Genomic DNA, 22,922 nt, shown 5'->3' with positions numbered 1-22,922 from the left:
GATAAATAAAAGAAATGGTATGAGAAACACATATTGAATTTTTATTTAAATATTCATGGGTTGTTTTTCTTCTTCAGATTACAGCTTTGTTATCAGTTCCAAAGGCTGCTGAGGATCTGTATCAAGTAGTAGAATGCAGTCTGCATATAGCAGTAGAGATGGGAAGGCCTGGAAAAAAACCAGAAAAATTGGAAAAACAACAACAGTCCATCTCCCCCCCCCCCCCCGTTTTTTTCCAAAGCTATTTTTCCCCAGAAAAATTGAAAATAATAGTTTGATATAGTTTGAATATTCTACACACTTTTTTTTTCTTCAATTTTTCCAGGGGGGATACGGCTTTGGAAAAAAACGTGGGGAAACCTGGTTTTCCCCTGGGGTATTTTTCAAGGCCTTCCCATCTCTAAATAGCAGTAACATTTAGTTAGAAACATCCGCTTGTGCACAACAATCAGATTATTATATCATGAATCTATTACTCCTGATCTATACAGTTTTGCAATGGTTACCCAAGATGTGAGATAATCTTAGAAAAATCTTTACTGGTGTTCTTTTGGACATTTTCATACCCATGTCTCTAGTTAAGCTAAAACCAAATCTCTGCAGCTGTGGATATTAGAATAAAAGGAAAACAGTTCTTACAATTGGATTTAAAATAAAAATAAGTGCTTCAAGGTTAACACATAACTGGCTCAAATGGCTTTTATAAAAACAAAAGGCGTTTCAAGCTTGCTACCCGGTTGACTGTCTTATACTGACATCCACTACATCAGCATTTGGTTTGGTTAAAAACCCGGGGAAGACTGTTGAAAACAAGAGTTTAGAATGGAGACATAAATGCACCTAAATGAATGGCAGGTTGCCAGCAATATTTCCCCGTTTGCAACCATGCCCATAAGGGTTTCTTCCTGGGGCAAATGGCCACTCCCAATGAGGGTCAGGGAGATTATCATCAGGGGAAAGGGTATGCGCTGTTATTTCTGCAAACGTTTGAAGAGACAAGACATCTAATTACAGATTGATTGTCTCCCATAGCTGGGCCCTGATAACTTATGTGTGTGGCTGTTTTGCCTTGATCAAGACTCCTGCCCTTCTGGGTTTCTAAGACTGGATTTCAGGATGTCGCACTCAGCTATCCTGGAGCAAGAGCCACATGTGTAATGCTGAAGAGGTGGTTGGTATTATAAGCATCAAGGGTGCCTATTACTTTGTTGGAGGGGCTGAGTAGCTCATTTGTCCATTGGGCCTAGAAGGGTAGGTCTCTGGTTCATGCCTTCTCTGCTGAAAACAGGTGATTGGTTCTGCCTAAATGTGAGCACCAGCAATCAGTTCTGCACTAGGTGCTCAGATGTGCTCTGTCCATCTGCTCCTGCGTACACAGAGCCTTTATATTTTTAAAACACAATCCAAAGCAATACAGTTCCGTGTGTTGTATTGCTGGCATTGACACACAGTGATAAATAAGACATATATTAGCTTTTCTGGTTTCCTTCTTAGAATGCTGTTTCAGATCCAAATGCGTGATTGTCTTTTCCAACTTCCTCATACGGATTGACGGCTGCAGTTTGGACTAACTGGTTTTCCACTGCTCTTCTGCGAATTAAGAAAAATTATTTTTGAGTTTCAACTATAAAAACCATGAACATGTGCACACACAACAAAGGGGAAACTTTTACTAGAGAAAAAGCAATGTTATACTTAATATGAGCTGTATATATATTCTGACAAACACCTACCTTCAATAGGCTGATTCAATTCACTAATAGGGACCGGAAACAATAGAATTTTCAGTTTGCAGACTCAGGTCAAAACTTGGTTCCCTTATATTTTCTCATCTCTTACATCAGGGATGGCCAATGTGGTACAGTGGTACCTCGGGTTAAGTACTTAATTCGTTCCGGAGGTCCGTTCTTAACCTGAAACTGTTCTTAATCTGAAGCACCACTTTAGCTAATGGGGCTTCCTGCTGCCGCCGTGCCGCCGGAGCACAATTTCTGTTCTCATCCTGAAGCAAAGTTCTTAACCCGAGGTAATATTTCTGGGTTAGCGGAGTCTGTAACCTGAAGCGTATGTAACCTGAAGCGTATGTAACTAGGACTCAACTCCCATTCGCCTTTGCCAGTATAGCCAGTTATCATGAATGATGGTAGTTGTGGTAAACAACATCCAGAGGGCACACAACAGAGAGGTGCAGAACAGAGTTATTTTGTATGGTGTAAGAGAGATGCACTGCCTATAAAACATCACTTACTTTCTTCGGTCCCTCTGCCCTGTGATGATCAAGGTGATAACTCCAACCACTACAAGACCCATGACAACTCCAAAAATTATAAGCCAGATGGTGACTGGGGGTTCGTAAGGTGGCGCCAATGTTGGAGGAATACCAACAAATTCCAGAGTTTGGTCATCCAGTTGGAAAGCTTCATTGATGCGTCCTCGAGAATATCTGCCAAAGAAAGGGTTGGGTGGGAATCTAATTACAGCGTAAACAAGGATTCACCTTAAAAATATTTCCTGTCTCTCTACTAAAATGTGAAGCTGGTCTGATGTGAGGAAGCATGCAACATGTAAAAAAAAAAGGAAAGGTGAAAAAAATGGCTGAAATGTTTACATATTTCTAGTGTCGTTCTTATCCTCTTCACTATTGTCTCTTGGTTTTCTGCAATTGACTGCAAAGTTGACTGCAATTTACCCACTTCCAACTGGTTTATTTAGTTAAATCATGGTCTGACATTATGTTTGAATCCAAGGGTGCCTGCCAATCCGGTATTTGAAATTGCAGGTGGAAGCTGATTTAAAAGCTGAATTTGTATTACCTATGGTTTGTCATTTCCATTGAATTCATGGGAAATTGGCAAACCATGTTTGCTTACACTTATTTCTACTGGGTTTATTTAACAATATAGAAGTAAGCCTTACTGAGTTCAGTGGAACTTTGTCCCAGATAAGTTAGTGTAGGATTGAAGCCAGGCATATATTGCAAGTCCTCCCCCCACCCAAATATCCCCAATATTCCATCTTCTACACTCTCACTTCTTCCATTTCACTTGCAAGCTAATTCTTGCAACGCAAAAATTTCACCTGATTGCGTCTTCCACTTGAGATTTGGGAACAAAGTCTGTGACATTAGTGCCATTATTGGGCATGCTGACAGTAAAAACGAAGGAGATCCGTGGCGTCACGTCACCTACATGGACATTTGTTGATCTGATGGGGAGAAAAACAAGAATTACAAGCTTTAAAAAACCATGCAGATATTTCTGAATATGCTGTCCTAGAGATCTCCATATTTGTCATTGGAATATATTGATTGTACACATAGATTACCTAATAGTTTCATATACATAGGTAATTTAGGCAAATTATTCAATTAGCTATCAACCCAAACATACATCTTCCACCTGAGAAGTGTCCAGCTTAAGTCACATTTTATATGGCTACGAGTTCTTAGCAAGACCAAAGTCACTGGTTTAAAACTCTCATTGCATGTGGCAAAACGTTTTACAAAATCTATGCAGTTCAATTGGTGTGGGGTTTTTTAATGTGCACAATGTATTGATATACCATTTTAAGGGTCTTCCCCCAGCAAAAATCAATGTACAGTTAAGTGTGATGGTGGTCTCCTAGGCTCACAGCTGCCTTATACCATGTCAGACCATTGTTTCATCTGGCTCAAGGGTGGCTAACCTTTTCCAGCCTGAGGGCCACACTCATCTCTTCCCAGCCCTTTGGAGACTACAGCCCAGTGGTGCCTGTTGATACTCTACATTCTCACAGAGGCACATAGCTTCCCCCCTCTTCCCTGCAAATCAGCATAGAAGAGGGGGTTATTATCACCCCTCATCAAATGATTGATCTAATGACTGGAAAGAGAGTCTCATTTGGGCTGTATCTGTTTTATCCCCCCCCCCCCCTTTTATTCTGACATCAAAATCAGTGGAGTCTTGGGGCAGGAGATAAAAACTTGCATGAGGGTAGTTAGCTCCACCTGGTCTACAGTGACTTTGACATTCCAATATCTCAGACAGAAATTGATGTCTGCTCTACCTGGAAATGCCAGAGGCTTTTTACATACAAAGCATGTGTTCTACCACTAAGCTATGGGCCTTCTGTTTTCCACTAGCACAAGAACCAGGGCCGTCTTACCCATGCACGCTAGGGGTGCAGGGCACCCGGGCACCAGGCTCTCAGAGGCGCCAAGCTGAGAGTCCGGGGACCGAGAGTTGAGTCCGGGGAAGAGCCCGCCCGTCGGCTCTTCTGTTGTGGGCAGCTCTGCGCCGTGAGTTCGGGGGCGACCAAGCCAGCGAGACACTGAGGCAGCCGGCAGGCTCCGCCTTCCTGCGCACCTGGGACTGGGCAACCGGGGGAGGTGCAGCAGGTGGATCTTTGCACCCTGGCGCCACATATGCTTAAGACAGCCCTGACAAGAACACTAAAAAGTTCACAGAATTTGCTTCCTCTTGGCTTCTGTAAAAAGTATAATGGAGTACCAGAGGGGCAGCTATGCCGTCAAGAATAGACCTGTGACGAAGAAGTGTCTGTCTTGCTGGGCTTCCTTTTAGGTAAATTCTGAATGTTCCCAGGGCACTGAAGTATGTGCATTTTCCTATTTTGAAAACTGGTTGTGATATTGTTGTAGGGGGGGAAATCTGGAACTCTCTCAGGTGCTGCGTAGCAATTGCCCACAGCAAAGCTAAATGAGAAAAAAAATTAACTTACTGAAATGCTATGCTTTCATTTTGGTAGTCCAAAAAGTACTTCCTCATGGCATAGGCAATTGTTGCCTTGAATAAATACATTTCGTTGTCATTCCACGGGTACTGCAAATTCAAAACAATAGTCCAATTGACTTAGGCTCAGTCACCTAGTAACTCTTTTGAAACAGATGGACTCTGCAAGGGGTAACACTCTGCCTTAGTATGATTTGTGTATAGCATGCTTTTGGCTAATAAATCAAACATATGATTAACGTCTTGTGCTATATAGGGAAATGGATAAATGGTAAAATTAAGAACTAGAAGCTTAAATCACATTTCTGTTCACTGTGAGAATAGTGTACAAATATCCATTATAACAGAGGGGAGAACTTGCAAAAATGCGCATTGTTAGGCAAAATAGCATCCAGAAAGGTGAATATAAGCAGAAAAGCACATAGAAATGGGTCTGAATTTTCATGAGAACTTTTTTTCAAAAAAGCAAACTAATACAGGAGTCAGGCGAACTGAAAATAAGACTGGACAAAAAAAGAACTTAAGAGGGAACCATCCATCTCTAGGGAGATGGCCTCTGCTATCCTAAACCAATCTAGTCTGCATGACACTTGGAGTAGACTAGTATCCTGCTAGTTGCTTCATCTCCACTCCTGACCTTCAGAGTTCACCCCAGTGGTTATAAAGTGCATACCTGTTTCTGGAGATGGAAACAAACATTAAATACAGAAATAAGATGGTAGAGATGTATAGACAAAATACATTTGAAGAAGAGATATTATTAGGGTCGCGCTGGGCATGTGGAATGGCAAAAGAGGAAAAGGAGACTGAGCAATGATTGTTCTCCCCACTATAGCTGGTACTGTTCATTCATCACTGTTCATTTTTGAAAATGTCCTCACCATTCCCATCCTGAACTGCCTTTCAGGATGTTAACACTTCGATAACAGAGCTTGAAATCATATTTGCACTTGGAGTGGCTTTTGAACGTTTTACATTACCAGGATATCGATTCTGTGGCCATTTTAAATTGGTTTTTACCCCAACTTGGGGCTCCATTGAGCAATTTCACAGAGTCTGCGGCCCTCCAGATGTGGCTGGACTCCCATGAGCCTCAGCCAGCATGCTTTTCCGGGCAATGCTGGGCCTGCAGGGCATCCAAGTCACTGCATCCCTTCCAGCTGAAGGGTGCCCAGGAGGAATGCGGCAGGCCCACTGCTACCCGGGAATGATCTACCCTTCCCGCCCTCCCCTAGCTCCAACACTGTGTTCATGTTATTTCATAAGATACCATCATAAGATCATCTTCCTGTGAATTCACTCACTGCATTGCTTCCCAGTGCTGTTTTCAGGCTGATCCTCACTTTGATTGCATAATCAGAATCTGAATTAAAATGAAGTAAAACAAACAAGTCTTGACACAGAATTCCAAACTCATTTCCATAACATATACATAGCTAATGCCCCAAAAAAGAGCACTGTTGGTGTTTTGATAGCTTGTGTACAACCACAACATATATCATTATTATACGGAGATGGTTGTGTGTTTGGTTCTGGTCATAGATGCCCGATGTACATCTTGCCACTAGTTTATGCTGCATCCATCAGCAGAGACCACATGCTGGGGTACAAATATATTGTAGAGTTTTATCAATGCTAGACATTTCATGTGACCTGACCTAGAAATTCTCATTACTTCTGAGCACATATCTGCCTTGATTTTTGAGAGTGGTTCTGTTAATGCTTCACTTCAATCTCCAATCACTGATCTCCTCTGAAATGGACCCCTATGATGCTGAAGTTTGGTTGGCCTGTACCAGGAGTGCCCTGTGGAACTCCTTGCCAATAGACGTCCAGCAGCGGGAATCCTACCTGCCTTCTTTTAGAAGCCTTTCAAAAAATGACATTCAGATGAGCCTTTGAAACATGAATTTGTTTTTACCACCCAGTAATTTATGGTGTTTTCACTGATTTTTTAAAATATTGATCTTACTGTAACATTGTGTTGCATTCCGTCTTGCTGTATTTTTAATGGACCCCCCCTTCTTCTTCTTCTTCTTTGTATACCACAATTTCCCAGCCTTTGAGGCAATGGGATCGATCTCTCTATCTTTGAAAATTGCTAGTGGAGTTGTTGCTTTTCTCAGTGCTCTCCATGGGATGACCGAACAGTGGGGAAAGGTGGTGAAGGCAAGAATCAGTTGTGCATATACAACTCACACCACCGATGCAACATGAACCTACATGGAGTCCAGGCTGTATCCCAGCCAATCCGTCTGCCGGCGTTCTCTTTCTCTAGCCACAACCGCAGAGGCTGAAAGTAGTGGAGCAACGGTGTTGCATTCATTGTCTTCTCTCCTGTCACGGATTCTAATGCCTCGGTCCAAGGCCGTGATCTTCCTAAGGCAAGCATGGCCCTATGGTTTATAAAGAAGTCAGCATGAAACACCATCCACATGCATGCTGTTATGTGACTGCCAAGACCACAAGGTGGCACCATATAGAGAGGATGGACTGAAATGAAATTCTCAACTAAAAATGAAGCCCGTGCTTTCTCTTAACTCTATATCATGGGTAGGCAAACTAGGGGCCGGATCTGGCCCAATCGCCTTCTAAATCCGGCCCGCGGACAGTCCAGGAATCAGCGTGTTTTTACACCGAATGTGCCCTTTTATTTAAAATGCATCTCTGGGTTATTTGTGGGGCATAGGAATTCGTTCATTTCCCCCAAAAAAATATAGTCCAGCCCCCCACAAGGTCTGAGGGACAGTGGACCGGCTGCCAGCTGAAAAAGTTTGCTGACCCCTGCTCTATATCCTGGATTCCCCCAGCTCTGCCGGGCCCTGCCCACCTTTCAACCCACTAGTATTACTGTGACACCTGGTGGTCAATTTCTTTTTTGGTAGTGTCGCAAAATATTATCCAAGCCAAGTGAGACTTGAAGTGACCACCTATCAGCTGATAGGCAGTCCACCAGATGGGCTGCATGACTGAGTTCCCCTGCAGAAATCAGGCTTTACGTTACCATCTATCAACTATATATGCTTCTGACTTCGAGCTATTTAACAATAGGAACAATAAAAAGTCTCTCTCTGCATGTCTGGCTGCTGAAATGAAGGAAGCTTGTGGGGTGGGGAAGCCAAGAGTGGATCTCAGTTATTCTGGTGACAAAAACAAACTCTTGGACAAAATGTGTACTCAGTGGTAGCTTTACTTTAAAATAAAAAATTAAAAGCTAAGCATACGTCTGCCCCACTGAGCCAGTAGGCAAACATGTGGCTCCAGTTAGTGATCTCAAGAGATCTAGTATAAAAAAAAACCCCAAAAAACCGCAAGCCTGCAAGTCTGCCCATTTCTACCATAAGGCATCTGGGCAAGAGGAGGAAATTGCAGATGAGAGAAAGTTTAATTACTCTCTTATCATCTGCTGATTTCTTTGCTGGAAGCTAAGTCCTCCCAGCTCTGCTTTGCAAAGCAGCCCAGATTTTCAAGTGGAGGCAGACTGGGGTTCCGTCCATCCCAGAGTTTCCCCTAAGGAGAAATTAAAATATAGGGCATGTTTTCTTTCCAAGTTTTATGCAGTATTTTGTTACCCCAACTTGTCACCAGCTGCTGTGGAATTAGTAATGTCACATTTGTAAAGTTCATCTGTGTGGCCTGCAGCTTTGCAAAGTGCTTCTTGAAACTGGAACTGGTAAATTGTCCTTGTGTAATATCTAGCAAGAGAGAGAGAGAGAGAGAGAGAGAGAGAGAAGGGGAAAGGGGACAAATCATTCGTCAGGGCTTAAGTCAGGCGTAGGTCAGCAACAAAAAAAACAATAAATCACCCGAGTTAATCTTTATTCAAGGAAACAAACCACTGCTCAGGCCTAGTGGTCTCAGCACCTGGACATTGGTGAATTTACACATCCCTGTCAACACCTGGGTTTTTTAAACTGAGCAATGGAGAATAATGAAGAGATGGGGATGCAAATGGAATGAATAGAAGTCTAAAGGCAGCTGTATTATCCTTAATTTAGGAGCATAGTAAGCAGCTGTATACCAAGCCAGTTCATTTGTCCATCTGTCTCAGTACTATTTGCTCTGACTGGTGGCAGGTCTTCAGGGAGGTGTTTTTCCTGGCTCTGTGTGGAGCCCCCAGAACCTGAGCATGGGACCTTCTGTATGCAGGTGCTGAAGTGAGAACAGAAATTGCTAAGAAAGAGCTCTGGTGGTTGAGTGCCAACTGAACTGGAGGCAAAACAGGCCGACCAAGAAACCGGATTGGGGGGGGGGGGGGGAATCAGCATGATCAGGGAGACTTCAATCTTGCAGAAGTACAAAATAAATAAATAAAAGCCTTATGGTGGAACCACCTCCAGAAATTGTCCAATGAGGACTGGGCACGTGTAGTAGCTACAGAATGCTTAGTGTCAGTTAGAAAACAAAAGTGCTTAAAAGGGAGAGGGCAGCAGAATGTTTGCTGGAACCCTGAACAGGAGCCTATTAAGAAGATACGCTGCCACATTTTGTTGCCAGACCCACTCTTTGTATTCTAAAAAGCAATCTATACAATACCAGAGGGTTTTTTGGTTTGTTTAATACCGTATTTTTCGCCCTATAGGACGCACCGTCCCATAAGGCGCACCTAGTTTTTTTTGGGGGGGGGGAATAAAGGGGAAAAAATTATTTTCCCCCCCAGGCGCGGGGCTGGGGCGGGGGAGGCTCGGCCCCAGCCCCCAGAACAGGCAACTCTCCGCAAGCCATGGGAGCCCGGCGCCGGGCTCCCGCGCCTTGCAGAGAGCTGCGCAAAGCCTGGAGAGCGAGAGGGGTCGGTGCGCATCGATCCCTCTCGCTCTCCAGGCTTCAGTGAAAGCCTGCATTCGCCCCATAGGACGCACACACATTTCCCCTTCATTTTTGGAGGGGGAAAAGTGTGTCCTATAGGGCGAAAAATTTGGTAACTGGTAAACCACAGAGCCTAGGGCTTGCCGATCAGAAGGTTGGTGGTTCGAATCCCCACGGCGGGGTGAGCTCCCGTTGCTCGGTCCCTGCTCCTGCCAACATAGCAGTTCAAAAGCACGTCAAAGTGCAAGTAGATAAATAGGTACCGCTCCGGCGGGAAGGTAAACGGCGTTTCCGTGCGCTGCTCTGGTTCACCAGAAGTGGCTTAGTCATGCTGGCCACATGACCTGGAAGCTGTACGCTGGCTCCCTCAGCCAATAAAACGAGATGAGCGCCGCAACCCCAGAGTCGGCCACGAGTGGACCTAATGGTCAGGGGTCCCTTTACCTTTTTAAGGTCAAATAACAGGAGTAAGGTGCTCATTTGACATACCTTATGAAAGAGTAGTCATTAGCTACATGGAAGAGAGCTGCAGGGTCACAGTATTCCTCATCGTGGGGCACCGGTTCCACTACACCTACTATCTCTCGCCTGCCGAGAAGAAGAATGTCAGGAGTTTCCATCAGTATTTGAGAAGGAAGTGAGGTTTAAAGGCATGAGCATCTCCGATAGATTGAAGTGTATTGAAGCAGCCCTCCTTTACAGCAGTACTTTTGCCAGTACTCTGAGGTACATTGACTGTTAAGGTGTTTTTGTGGGAACTCCACCTCTCCTGTTTGCGTTTGACCTAACTGTGCTGCTTTTGACTGGAATTGTTTTATTTGTTTTTTAATAAATTATTCTACTTTGTATTGTTGTAACCCACCCTGGAACCTTCTCTTGTAGGTCAGGTATGAAACAAACAAACAAGAATAAAGATCAGGGAGCCATCAGGCCTGCCTGATAAACTTCCTTTACTTACTAGTTTCAAAGCACTATAAAAATTCATAAGAACAAGGGGTATTGGCTTGAATTGTCTTGCCATTTTTTTTAATGATGAAAACAGAACTTACTGGATTTCCTTGTATTTGGAGTTCCTTCCCTCCCCCCCTCCCCCCCCCCAATCAATGTACGATATCCATTATTTGATTTGGGAATTTGACTAATCAACAGATTATTAATAAACTTGTACTTGCTTCATCTGCCACCATTTCTTCATCCATTGTTCTTTTGGAATTTCACCGGAAAATACCATCCACCTCCATTTCTCTAGCATGTAAGTGAAAGGCAACGTTCCAACAATAGTGAGCGCTTGCTTCAGCAGGAAATTTATATCCGTCTCTGGAAAAGAGCACAGCCAACTGACAGGATGAAGAGAGAATTTAACTCCTGAGAACTGCCAATTCCAACTTTCATTGCAGTTCTAATCCTGCAAAGCTGGTAAAAATCACCCCCAATCCCCTCAACGAAGCTTCCATGCTTGGAATGAAGAAGTAGCAGTGCCTTGGTTGGCTTTTTGCGTCTCCATTCCTCCCAATTTCTTTTCTGAGTACAGTGTCTTTTAGCTTCTTAGCCTGAAGGCTGGATTTGGCTTCTTAATTGTAAGGCACTCTGAGAAAAACATTTGTGGTTGAAGAGTGCAGTAAAAATACTTTAAATAAAAATAAATAGGAATACTGGCCCTTGTGGCTGTTATTGCTTATCATTTAATTCAAAAAGGCTGTAGGGGAACAATTCACGAAAGCTTAAAACCATGCTTAAAATGTATGTTTTAAACAGATATATATGTATATAGTTTTAATTCTATCAATGTTTACCGTAATTGTATTTAAATGATTGCCTTTTCTATGTTTTTAGCAGTTCTTGTTTTTAATCTGCAAGGCATGAAGGAAAAAGGTGGCGTATAAAGAAATATATGATGATGATACACAGGAAAATGTTTAAAAAGCAACAGAAAAGGGTGAGTGGTTAATAATTTGCCAAAGAACAAATAATTAATTTCGAAAACACAAACTAAACAATATTGCTATAATACTGAAAATGTTTTGAAATCTACACTTTATTGAAGTATTGCAAATTGCTCCCAATATTTTTACTACAGTCACACTGCTTTGTCGTGAACGTTTTGTACCAAAATGGCTGACATCAACATCGTCCTGACGTAACCAACTCACCACTGTCTTCTTGGAAGGTGGGCTCCAGAAGGCCGAGAGATTTCAAATGTTTGGGGGTGGCTGCAGAAAGGGACATGATCTCTCCTACAGCTTCATGGAAGCCTTCGTTCGCACCGCCTCTTAGCAGATAAGAAAGGTTGGCATAGGCCATATCGTATTCAATGTGCCCCATTTCGTGGTGTGCTGTCAGGAAGTCATCCATTGTCACTTTGGTGCACATCTTGATCCTGAAGACAAATGCAGTTCAGACAAAACTGCATCAATTTTTTGGGTAATGCTTTGATTGGTTGTCCAGAAGAATCAGGTGCCCTCCCAATCAATTTACTCTTTTATGGGCAAGCTCTAAACTGGGCTCCTAATGGATTTTAGACCTAGAAATTGCCGTTCCTAGTGGGTGGGTGAGAAAGTTCCTACAGTGCACTCAGGGCAGATTAAAAAATACTTTCTTTGCTGAGATGTAGTGATTTTACTGCTCAGTAAGCATAGAAAGGTTTGAATCTGGGTTTCCCACATCCAAATGCAAACCCCTTATCTCCTTATCATACCATTTCTTTATCTTTTATATAAACTGAAGGACAACTGTCATAACAGAACTTAACAATACAGTGGTGCCCCGCAAGATGAATGCCTCGCAAGACGGAAAACCCGCTAGACGAAAGGGTTTTCTGTTTTGGAGGTGCTTCGCAAAACGAATTTCCTATGGGCTTGCTTCGCAAGATGAAAATGTCTTGCGAGTTCCTGCAGGGTTTTTTCCCTCCCCCCCCCTTTTCCCGAGCCGCTAAGCCGCTTATCAGCTGATCCACTAAGCCGCTAAGCCGCTTAACATCTGATCCGCTAAGCCGCTAAGCCGCTTATCAGCTGATCCGCTAAGCCCGCTAAGCCGCTAATAGCGCTAATCCGCTAAGCCGCTAATGGGCTTGCTTCGCAAGACGAAAAAACCGCAAGACGAAGAGACTCGCGGAACGGATTCTTTTCGTCTTGCGAGGCACCACTGTATGCAGGGGAGCTTCCAGTCTTATAAGCACCTGTGTTTTCATTTTCCTGTGGTCTGTATGCAAATACTCCATGGGAATAATTAGGGGGGAAATCTTAGGACTTTTCAGTACCTGTAGTCTCCTTTCCCCATATCCCAAGCTGTGGGGTGACAGACAACTTTCCTGCCATCACCGGGTTCCACAAGCATAGAATTGTTCCAGAAACCTTCAGTCATTTCAAAGAGTCCAACTGAGACGAAGAAACTTTCTGCAGCTTTAAATATGGTTGTTACATTCCAGTTCTGAAAAAAAGTCAGAATTTAGGCATTAACTATTATTAATATCTTAAATGCTAAGTGGTATCTTTTCCTATTTTGTTACTATTCTAGTTTAAAAGCCACAATGGCTTCAGCAACCTCCTGTCTTATGCAGTTCTCTGGCTCAGCTAATCTGGTGAGTTTATAACCTTTTATGATGATGATGATGATGATGATGATTAATTTTTAACTATTTATACCCCGCCCATCTGGTATTTACATTAAGTAACATGGTCAGCAAATAGCCATGGCTTGCCTAGAAGTCATTACTCTTGAGTAAAACATGTCAAAGAATTGAGGGGCAGGAGTGATTAGTCCTAGGAAAAGGAAAAGGAAGACATCAGAGGCATAAGAATGTATTAGAAGACATCAGCCATATGTGTTTGGCTTAACCATAAAGGCAGCAGATGCCATGCACAGCTCTAAAGGAAAGTGTGTCAGTTACACAAGATGTACATGCAACAAAAAGGTTGTAATTTTGGATACTCTGTTCCATTTCCTCTCCCACCTGTTTTTCTGTTTCCTCTCCTAACAGTCAACCAGCATTCTGTGGTCACTGAGCGTGATCAGGCTTCACTGGCTAGGTTGTTGTTGTTGTTTGAGGGGAGGGCGAATTCTCTTAGCAGGAATGAGAAACCTATGGCCCTCCAGGTGTTGCTGGACTACAAATCCTATCATCCCAGACCATTGGCCAAGCAATGTAATAATGAAGATAATGATAATAGTAATAGTAATATTCTGGCTGGGGATGATGGGAGTTGGAGTCCAACAACATCTGAAGGGGTATAGGTTCTCCATCCCTGCTTTGAGGGTGTGTTCCCCAGATGTTTTGTATTTTTGCAAATTGTGGGGTTCCCCAATTCATGTTCCTAAACTGCAATGCATTCGTTTGAGCATACGGTAATCAGTTGACAATTTGTGCATATCCTACCTTCTCCACCATGGCGGAAGATACATCAATGTTTGGTTTATTTGGATAAGGAACCATTAAGGGGTATAAATTTGTCCAAAACCTACCCCACATGTCACCTTCAACAGAAAAAGCAGAATTACAAATAAATACAAAATTTATAAGCTGCAAGTTGGGTCCTAGAGAGACCCATGCCTGCCTTTCAGTGCAACAGCCATGGCTACTAAATCAACATTTCCATACCAAGTAAATGAGCAGGAAGACATCCATTTGGGTCAATGCGGTTTGAGGTATAGGTCTTCTGGAGATTATGCCTTACATAGGCATGCAGCTGCTCATACAAAGGTTTTATCTGGAAAAAAAAACACAGAGAGGAGCTCTATGTAATTTTTCACATTGGGTGTTATTTCATTCATGTTTCCATTTTGGCAAGCTTAAGAAATAATAATCCCATTTGTATCCTGCCCTTCCTCCCAACAACATGGGGAAAAGTAGGTTAGGCTGGAGCATGGCTCATTTTCACCCAGTGAGCTTCATAACTGCTGCCTTTCCTTGCATGTGTTAATGATTTGCGTGATCCAGAGAAGCTTTCTGATAGCAAACTGACTAAAGTCATATTTTAAATGAACCAGGCCTCTGTACAGAAAAACATAACAAACCAAAAACGAAACCCACCCCACGCTCCGAAATGTAATCTTACTTCTTCAAATGTACGCTCCACATCAACAATCAGCTGGTCACTACTGTACTGATACTCTGCTGGAAATTGTATTTCATAATCTCCTCTCCAGTAAGCTCCATAGTCAGCGTAACCTGAAAAGCAGCCAAACAATCAGTCATCATAACCAGATTAACATAAAGCACATTCTGCAGGCTCTGATCCAATACAACTCCAAATTAATACTGATTGTGTTAAAATATGTGGAGATCTCTTTGTGCCTGTTAAGGATGATATATTATACACAATCAGCCCTGAGTGCTCACTGGAAGGACAGATCCTGAAGCTGAGACTCCAATACTTTGGCCACCTCATGAGAAGAGAAGACTCCCTGGAAAAGACCCTGATGTTGGGAAAGATGGAGGGCACAAGGAGAAGGGGACGACAGAGGACGAGATGGTTGGACAGTGTTCTCGAAGCTACCAGCATTTGACCAAACTGCGGGAGGCAGTGGAAGACAGGAGTGCCTGGCGTGCTCTGGTCCATGGGGTCATGAAGAGTCGGACACGACTAAACGACTAAACAACAACATTATACACAATAATCAAATAAGTCCCCATTTTAAATATCATGGCCCTGGGCAAAGATAATGAATTGTTAATTGTTGTTTGCACTGTGTTATGTCGTTCTGAACACAGGATACCAAGGTTTAAGTTTCCACACTTTTAAGAACAATATGGAAAAATAGGAGATCAGACCATGACTGGTTTAGAAAGCATGTCATCATATTAATTAAGATGAGGGTTGGACTAAATGACCTTCCAGATGGTTAATGGGCCTGAACACTGCTGGCATATTTTCTGTTAGGTAAATAAGAGGTGATGCGTTATCATGGGAAAAAATAAATACTATGCTAATGGCTTTTAATGCCCAGCAAATATCCAAATGGGATTCCCCTCTCCCCAATAAGGAATGGGGTAACCCAACTTAGTGCCTGTGTAAAAAGGTCAGCCTCGAGTTTTGAGCTTGGAAGAGGAATGAGACAGAGAAAGGGCAGAGTCACAGAACTGAACCTTTGCTTGTTCCCCTAGAAAGCTGTTGTGGGATCACTGGATTTGTGATTTGTCTGCTGAAGTGTTAAACAATGCGCCTCCATCTATGCTCAGCCTGTATATTTGCAGATGAATGACAATATTAGAAAACGCTATAAGCCTTCTTATAGAAAACTGAAAGCTGGTAAACTTTGCACCCTTGAAGATGATTTACCAATATATTTTATTTTAAAAATTATATCCTGAACTTCTAGTGGGGGGAAAAATACCACTCAGGGTGGCTTACTTCTAACATATAGCAATATAGTTTCACAACACAATATAAAACAAATTGCCAAAAAAGAAAAGATACTTGGAGAATTGGGGAATATGTAACTACGGTATATACAAGCCTAGCAATCTATGAAAAGGAAGAATAATTGGGGTATTCAACAAACTTAAAAATTCTAGTGTGCAGCCTCATCATATGCCACTGTAAACATGGCTTCAAGTAAGAGAAATAATTTAATTTCCTGCTGGTTATCACATGTACGTGGGGAGACATTTTCGTGAATTGCAACTTACCATTCCCTCTTGCAACCTCATTCTTCAGTTGGACATAACTTTCATATAAAGGCCTCATCTTCTTGCCAACATCAGCTCTCCAGCCTTGCCAAGCCCATAGTCTTTCTAAGTAATTGGTGCTGACAGCCATGGTTTCATCCAAACCTGTCACCATAAAAGCATACACTGAAGCGGAAACAGTGTGGCAGATGGACAAACAGTCTGCCCTGGTATGACGCAGCTTCCTATATGGAAGGATCACACATTATATGGCAGCAAAGGTGGACATGCCACCAAGTGTCCTTTCCGTAAGGAACTGCAGCCAGCCAACCCTCAGTGATGGAGATACCTGCACAAGTAGGTCCAAAAACATATTCATCCCAATAAAAGGTTGCAGGTTTAAGAGTTCAGTGGATGTGAGAGGCAAAAAAAGGGAGAACATAGATTTGCATAACATTTGAATATTCCAATTTATATGTATATGTGCAAATCTCAAAATAATTACGAAAATGGAAATAGAAATAAAATATAACTCAGCAAAGTGGATGGGACCGACCAAGTGTCCTGTGTACCTGCCCACTCTACCATCCAGGTACATACTGTTGACAGGCAATTTCACTTAGCCCCTCATTATTATTTAATTATTACTAATATTTATTGAGTTAATACACCGCCCTATATCCGGAGGTCTCAGGGCAGTTCACAGAACAAAATCACGCCTAGATGCTGGCATTTGACTAAGTTTTCCTCAGTGTAGGCTAGTCATAGGCAAACTCGGCCCTCCAGATGTTTTGGGACTACAATTCCCATCATCCCTGACCACTGGTCCTGCTAGCTAGGGATCATGGGAGTTGTAGGCCAAAAACATCTGGAGAGCTGAGTTTGCCTGTGCCTGGTGTAGACCCATTGAAATGAATGAACATGACCAAGTTATAGCTATTCATTGTAATAGGTCTACTCTGAGTACCACTCTGCGTCCCGCCAGCTCTTTCCCTGTGGGGCTTGCCAAGTCACTTCCTCATGGTGTAGTGGTTAAGAGCGGTAGATTCGTAATCTGGGGAACCGGGTTCGCGTCTCCCCTCCTCCACATGCAGCTGCTGGGTGACTTTGGGCCAGTCACACTTCTGTGAAGTCTCTCAGCCCCACTCATCCCACAGAGTGTTTGTTGTGGGGGAGGAAGGGAAAGGAGAATGTTAGCTGCTTTGAGACTCCTTCGGGTAGTGATAACGCGGGATATATATATATTTTTTACAAATCCAAATCCAAACTCTCATAGCTGCCCCCTCAGTCTATGTCCTCCCTCTGGGTCACTAGGATTCTCACCCTGTGTTCTGCCCCAGCTCTCCTACTTGGTTCCACTTACACCAGATGGCCTTATGGAGAAGTGATGCTTATCATGAAATACAGAATCCCTTTCTCATCAGTTTTACTATTGTTTCAGCAGTAAAAAGGTAAAAGGTAAAGGACCCCTGGACGGATAAGTCCAGTCAAAGGCGACTATGGGGTTGCTGCAGGAGATGCTTGTTGTTTATATCGTACCTGGTTCCAGGGGGAAGCATTTAAAAGGATCATCTGGTTTGCACACAGTCCCGGTACTATAGATGGTACTCATTTTGTTTAAAACAGCACTGAGCTGCAATTTAAATAAGAAAACTATTAACAAGAGATCACAGCACTGCTTTATTTATCCAAAAGGTGGCAGTGATGTAGGTTAAGGTTACCAGACGTCCCTGTTTCCCGGGGACAGTCCCCGGATTTACAAATCAGTCCCCATACAAAAGTTGAAAAGTGTCCCCGGATTCATTGGAAAAAACCCTGGTAGGGGGATCAAGGATTTGAATGAACAGATGTTGAAACACCAGCCCTGCAAATAAATTCAGCAGGGCTGTAAGCTGACAATTTATTTATTTTTTACTAGGCAATTTGCTAATGAGCATGATGGGTAGCTTGAAACAAAAGAAGAACTCTCTTCCACTTTCCTGCCTGGATAGAGGTGGTTCGTTCTTAAAACAAATAACCAGGCAAGTGGCTTTCTAAAGGTCTTTAAAAATACTAATGGAAACATAACATGCGGTGACATGAAGAGTTATAGCCCCTTGTGCTTGCACGTGTCTCCGTCAACTGGATTGGCAGAACCATTTTGCCAGTGTCACTCAGCAGCCTGTGCTTGTGGTCTGCCCACCCCATTCTTAGCTTTAGAATCACAGCTGACAGGGAAGCTTGGCTCCTTACTCCTAGCTCTATGATAGACCATGACCAGCGGGATTGCTTGATCCAGCCAATGGGAAGAATAGCAGGGGAACTGCTGAAAGTCACAGTCCTTTTACCAGTGTGTGTGTGTGTGTGTGTGTGTGTGTTACAAAATAGCAGTGGTAATGTTGTTTTAAAATGAATGGATAACAATCTAGCCTTCTGAGAGGAAGCAATAAATGCCTCATTGACAACAGAATCCTGCACGTTGCTCTGAAATCCCACAGAGTTCAATGGGGCTTGCTTTCAGGTAAGTGTGTTTCGGATCGCAGCCTAAGGCTGTGATGCTAAGCCCATCTACCTGAGAGTAAGCCTCATTAAATACTTTGATAAGGACTGGAGAATTATATATATTGTTGTACGGCATTGCGGTTTACAAATGATAGCAAAAGAGCCGTAAGAATCAGTTTTGGTTTCCCTCAGTTTCCCATTCTTAAGCAGGGACTGCACATTAAAAAAACAAATAAATAAAATGAAGGAAATTATGGACTGAAATAGTCATTTTGCAAACTGAAAAGTACTTGTTTGCAGTTTTCCAGCATGGTTTGTCATGAATGTGTGTAAGTTTCCATAACAGCACATAGTTTATATTACCAGAGAATGAATTAACAACAACAAGTATTTTGTAACCACCACGTAATGAATTGCTTTCAACAGGGACGTTTAGCAACATACTTGGCCTTGTTTTTCTTGAGGCAATACAGATGACCCTTTGCTCTGTAGAGACTGAAGTTGGAGTCTGAGAGCGTAATCAGAAAAATCATCCACATTGAAACGGCTGGCATTTTGGGAGACCTCTTCATAGAACTCTGACCATCTGGAGCCCGCTGCATTCTGGAAAAGATCCATTTGAATTATGGATTATACATTTGCAGGAAAGTGTGGCATGCCTAGAATGTTGGAACAGACGAAGAGCATCGGGGGGGGGGGGTTAGAAAACCTCTTTGCCTGCAGGAGGTCAGAGGTTTAATCCCTGGGATCTTCAGGTAGGACTGGTGGGAAAACACTTCCCCTGAAACCCTGAGGAGGATCTGCCAGTCAGCGCAGACAGAACTGAGCTGGATAGAGTGCCTCAAAACTTTTGTAGGCGCAAAGAGTATTGAAACTGAGATTATGTATGACTGCCCCAATAGCATTGTGAGCACAAATCATCATGGATGTGCAATAAAAAGGAGGGGCCCTGGAGCACAAGTAAGGTCTGAATCTCTGTGTTTGTTAAAGCTGATGTGTCACTTCTTTTAAGCGATAAAAGAGTTGCTGTTAATCTACTGCAGTCTCTGGCATTCATTAAGCAGGGTCAAAAGAGTGTCCTTTCTGGGCTAAGCTGTCCTTTGTTCCTGGCGAAGTGTAAAATTATTCTCTGCCTTTCTCTTGGAACTCACTCTGCACCTTCCCCTACCCTCCAACATTTCTCCAATGAAAATCGGGACATCCTATTCCATTATTATTATTATTATTATTATTATTATTATTATTATTATTATACCCTGCCTATCTGACTGGGTTGCCCCAGCCACTCTGGGTATGTTTCCAACATATAGAAAAACACAATAAAACATTGAACACTTTTTAAAAAAACTTCCCTATACAGAGCTGCCTTCAGAGGTTACTTATCTCCTTGCCTCAAGGGTCACATAACTCAACACCCTCCAACATTTATCTGATGAAATCAGGGATGTCCTAAAGAAAAAACAGGACATTCCAGGATAAAAATCAGAAACTGGGACAGGCTTCTCTAAATCCGGAAGTGTCCCTGGAAAATAGGGACATTTGGAAGATCTGCTTTCCTCTCAGTCCCATCTAGAACTGCTCATTATGCCAGTATTTTTATACTATAAAATTATTGGTGTTGACAGAAAGGGAGCCAAAATATTGCAATTGAATAACAAGGAGGTCTGTACATGCTCAGGAGACTCTTTATAGTTCTACAGGGGTACATCGATCTTGCTGTAGAAAGCATAAAAAACCCCTAAAGGGCTAGCTGCCACTAACAAAGATAGCCCAATGATGACTGAGCATGCTCAGTAGCCATGGATTGCTACTTATGTCGTAGGGTTGCCATATTTTGAAGAACAAAAAAGAGAGGATACATTTGCCAACTTCTGCTTTGAACTATGGATCGCTATGACAACTGCCTACCCATGAAAAAGAGGACATGTCCTGGAAAAATAGGACATATGGCAACTCTATATGTACGTATCAAGTGTTCCAGATGTGTGTTGGATATAATTTCCAAAACCAATAAAGATGGGAAGGGAGAGATGCATGAATATATTCATTTTTTTTATTTATTAAATTTGTGTACCGCCCTTCATCCAAAGATCACAGGGCGGTTCACAACACAAAAATACAAAATGAGAACACAAAGTGCATAATAAAAACAAGAACAAGAACAAATCAATAACCCCCTCTCCTACAGACACTTTATTCTATTTATTTATAAGATTTGTATGTGTGCATATATATGATTCACTGAGCATAAAATCAGTGGTTACAAGACACAATGACTATGTTTTACCTCCGCTGTTGGAGGCAATAGGTCTCTGAATACTAGTGGCTGGGAATTACAGGTGGGAAGAGCCTTGATGCTACCTTCAGGTTCCCATAGGAATCTGGTTGGCCATTGTGAGAACACAGAGTCTAGGCTAGATGGGCCTTTGGCCTGACTCAGCACGCTTCTGTTAGGTTTTTATATTGAAATGGAAATTTGTGTTGCTAAACATGTAGGTCATTTCATTAGCAATCAAAACAGAGGGGGGAAATGTGCCAAACTAAAACTGCCCTATGTCAAATGCAGTCAGAAATTCCAAACTGGAAATTAAATTGGGAGATACAAAGCTGAAAGCAGAGGGACTGTGTTCATAAATAGCGGCACCCATCTAGTGAAATGAATGCCAGAAAACATTATTCCCAGAATAATTTATAAAAGAATGACGGGGACTCGGTTTGATTTAAGAGAGAAGGTGGCTATTGTGGTCCCTATTTATTCACTGATGGCATTTAAACCATTTTACCACATGACCTTAAGATGGCTTCTGATTTTAGAAGGATAAATAATGGAATTTGTACAGTGATAACAGGCTGAGATATAGCCAGCCACCACTGTTTGCTGAAAACAGATACCGGAAAGGAATCTTCAAACTATTCTTAACACATTTCGAAGGGTAAGAGATGTTTGACACACAACTTAGCAAGTTATTAAAAACTCATTCCTATTGGAAGCAGTGGAATGGGACTCATTTAACAGCCAATGGCTCACAACTAACGTTAATCTTATTTTAGTGAATTTGCTCTCCCCCCCCCCCCTACAAGGCTAACATTTGCAGGATTGTGCTTGACTGCTGCTGAGGTGGCAACTTAAGTTTTATCATTAGAAGGCGAGAGGCACACATGGGGCAGGAAACTGTAGCTGAGATCCTTCTCGAAGTTTGAGTAATTAGTTTGTCTTCCATTATGGGGAATTCTAGAAATGACACAATTCTTTTTTTAAAAAAAGTTCTACCTAATGATTAATAATAAATAAATAATTTGTTTCTGTTGCCCATTTGGAAATGGGTTTCAGTCTCAATTCATGCAAGCCACAAAACGGATATATTGGAAAAGTACTCAGTCAGTATATAATGTTTAAACCCACATAATAATAATAATAATAATAATAATAATAATAATAATAATAATTTGTATTTCTACCCCACCTTTTTCTTCATGGAGCTCAAGGTGGTGTACAAGATTCTCCCCCTCTTAATTTACCGGTAATCCCCACAACAGCCCTGTGAGGTAGGTTAGGCTGAGAGACAGTGACTGTCCCAAGGTCACCCAGTGAGCTTCCAGAATTCGAACCCCAGCCCCCCATGTCCTAGTCTGTCTCTCTAGTCTCTACACCACACTGGCATCCTGCCTAAACAGGCTTAGTCCTTTATTTCATTCACCATTCCAACTTATTTATAGTACTGTATATTGTTTTATCTTTCCAATGCTTCCGTTCATTTCCTAAACACAATAGCAAACGCTAGTCAAAGGTACCCACCATCTTCCTGGCATTCTCGTCCGTGATGTTGGTGTTATAATTCCATGAAGCAAGTGAATTTTCATAAGACAGGTCTTCTGCACGGGCATTAAATTGCATCAGAAAATCTGTAGCCTCTTGAACCACATCCCCTGCTACAGTCTGAAGAGCCAAGCTCCAGATAAGGCAGAGTTGGGCCAACATAATTCTTCTTGGGCCAAGAAATACCAAATGAACGAGGTTCCTTCAAGAAGACTTCCTTATTAGCGCTTGTCTCATCAGCCTTCAGATGTAGGTTGGGCAAAGAGGCAGAATCCTATCTACTGGGCATTTTATACCTTTAAACTAGCAAAAAGGCAGACCCTAGGATAGGTGTGTAGGTATTTGTTTTTTTAAAAAAATAAAAAATTAAGTATGCAAAAGTGAATAATTAACTTTGGAGAGGCATAATTACCTGTAGTGTTTTATGGCTTTCTTTTGAAAGGCTTTTACTTATAGTTAATATTTCCCCAACATCCTGTCAATGATA

At 42.3% G+C, this 22,922-nt stretch overlaps 1 protein-coding gene across 1 annotated transcript; it reads right to left on the bottom strand.

The window, feature by feature from the left end:
• Positions 1-20: 20 nt before the first annotated feature.
• Positions 21-22,729, bottom strand: LOC114596267 (angiotensin-converting enzyme 2). The gene is made up of 18 exons (XM_077927491.1): positions 22,415-22,729; positions 19,063-19,221; positions 17,677-17,770; positions 16,159-16,302; positions 14,585-14,697; positions 14,128-14,236; positions 13,906-14,003; positions 12,790-12,959; positions 11,684-11,910; positions 10,706-10,850; positions 10,023-10,121; positions 8,300-8,422; positions 6,951-7,123; positions 6,032-6,090; positions 4,717-4,817; positions 3,079-3,204; positions 2,249-2,443; positions 21-1,590 (listed from the first exon to the last, which is right to left on the bottom strand). Exons 1-18 carry the CDS (start codon positions 22,595-22,597, stop codon positions 1,491-1,493), a joined length of 2,418 nt encoding a protein of 805 aa, XP_077783617.1. The 5' UTR covers positions 22,598-22,729; the 3' UTR covers positions 21-1,490.
• Positions 22,730-22,922: the final 193 nt, after the last annotated feature.

This window comes from Podarcis muralis, chromosome 4 (genome assembly GCF_964188315.1).
Source record: "Podarcis muralis chromosome 4, rPodMur119.hap1.1, whole genome shotgun sequence".
Classification (NCBI taxonomy): domain Eukaryota; kingdom Metazoa; phylum Chordata; class Lepidosauria; order Squamata; family Lacertidae; genus Podarcis; species Podarcis muralis.
The sequence above is the reverse complement of the archived record's forward strand: the minus strand, read 5'-3'. Positions and strand labels throughout refer to the sequence as shown.

What these genes read in the sequence shown, in the direction of transcription:
- LOC114596267 (XM_077927491.1), bottom strand. Translation starts at nt 22,597, where the DNA reads ATGTTGGCCCAACTCTGCCTTATCTGGAGCTTGGCTCTTCAGACTGTA. An exon ending in ATGCTTCCCCCTGGAACCAG is followed by an intron (nt 16,303 to 17,676) that starts GTACGATATAAA and finishes TTATGGTGACAG; the next exon opens with GTTTGGATGAAACCATGGCT. An exon ending in AAGAAATGGTGGCAGATGAA is followed by an intron (nt 10,122 to 10,705) that starts GCAAGTACAAGT and finishes TCTTCTCGGCAG; the next exon opens with GCGAGAGATAGTAGGTGTAG.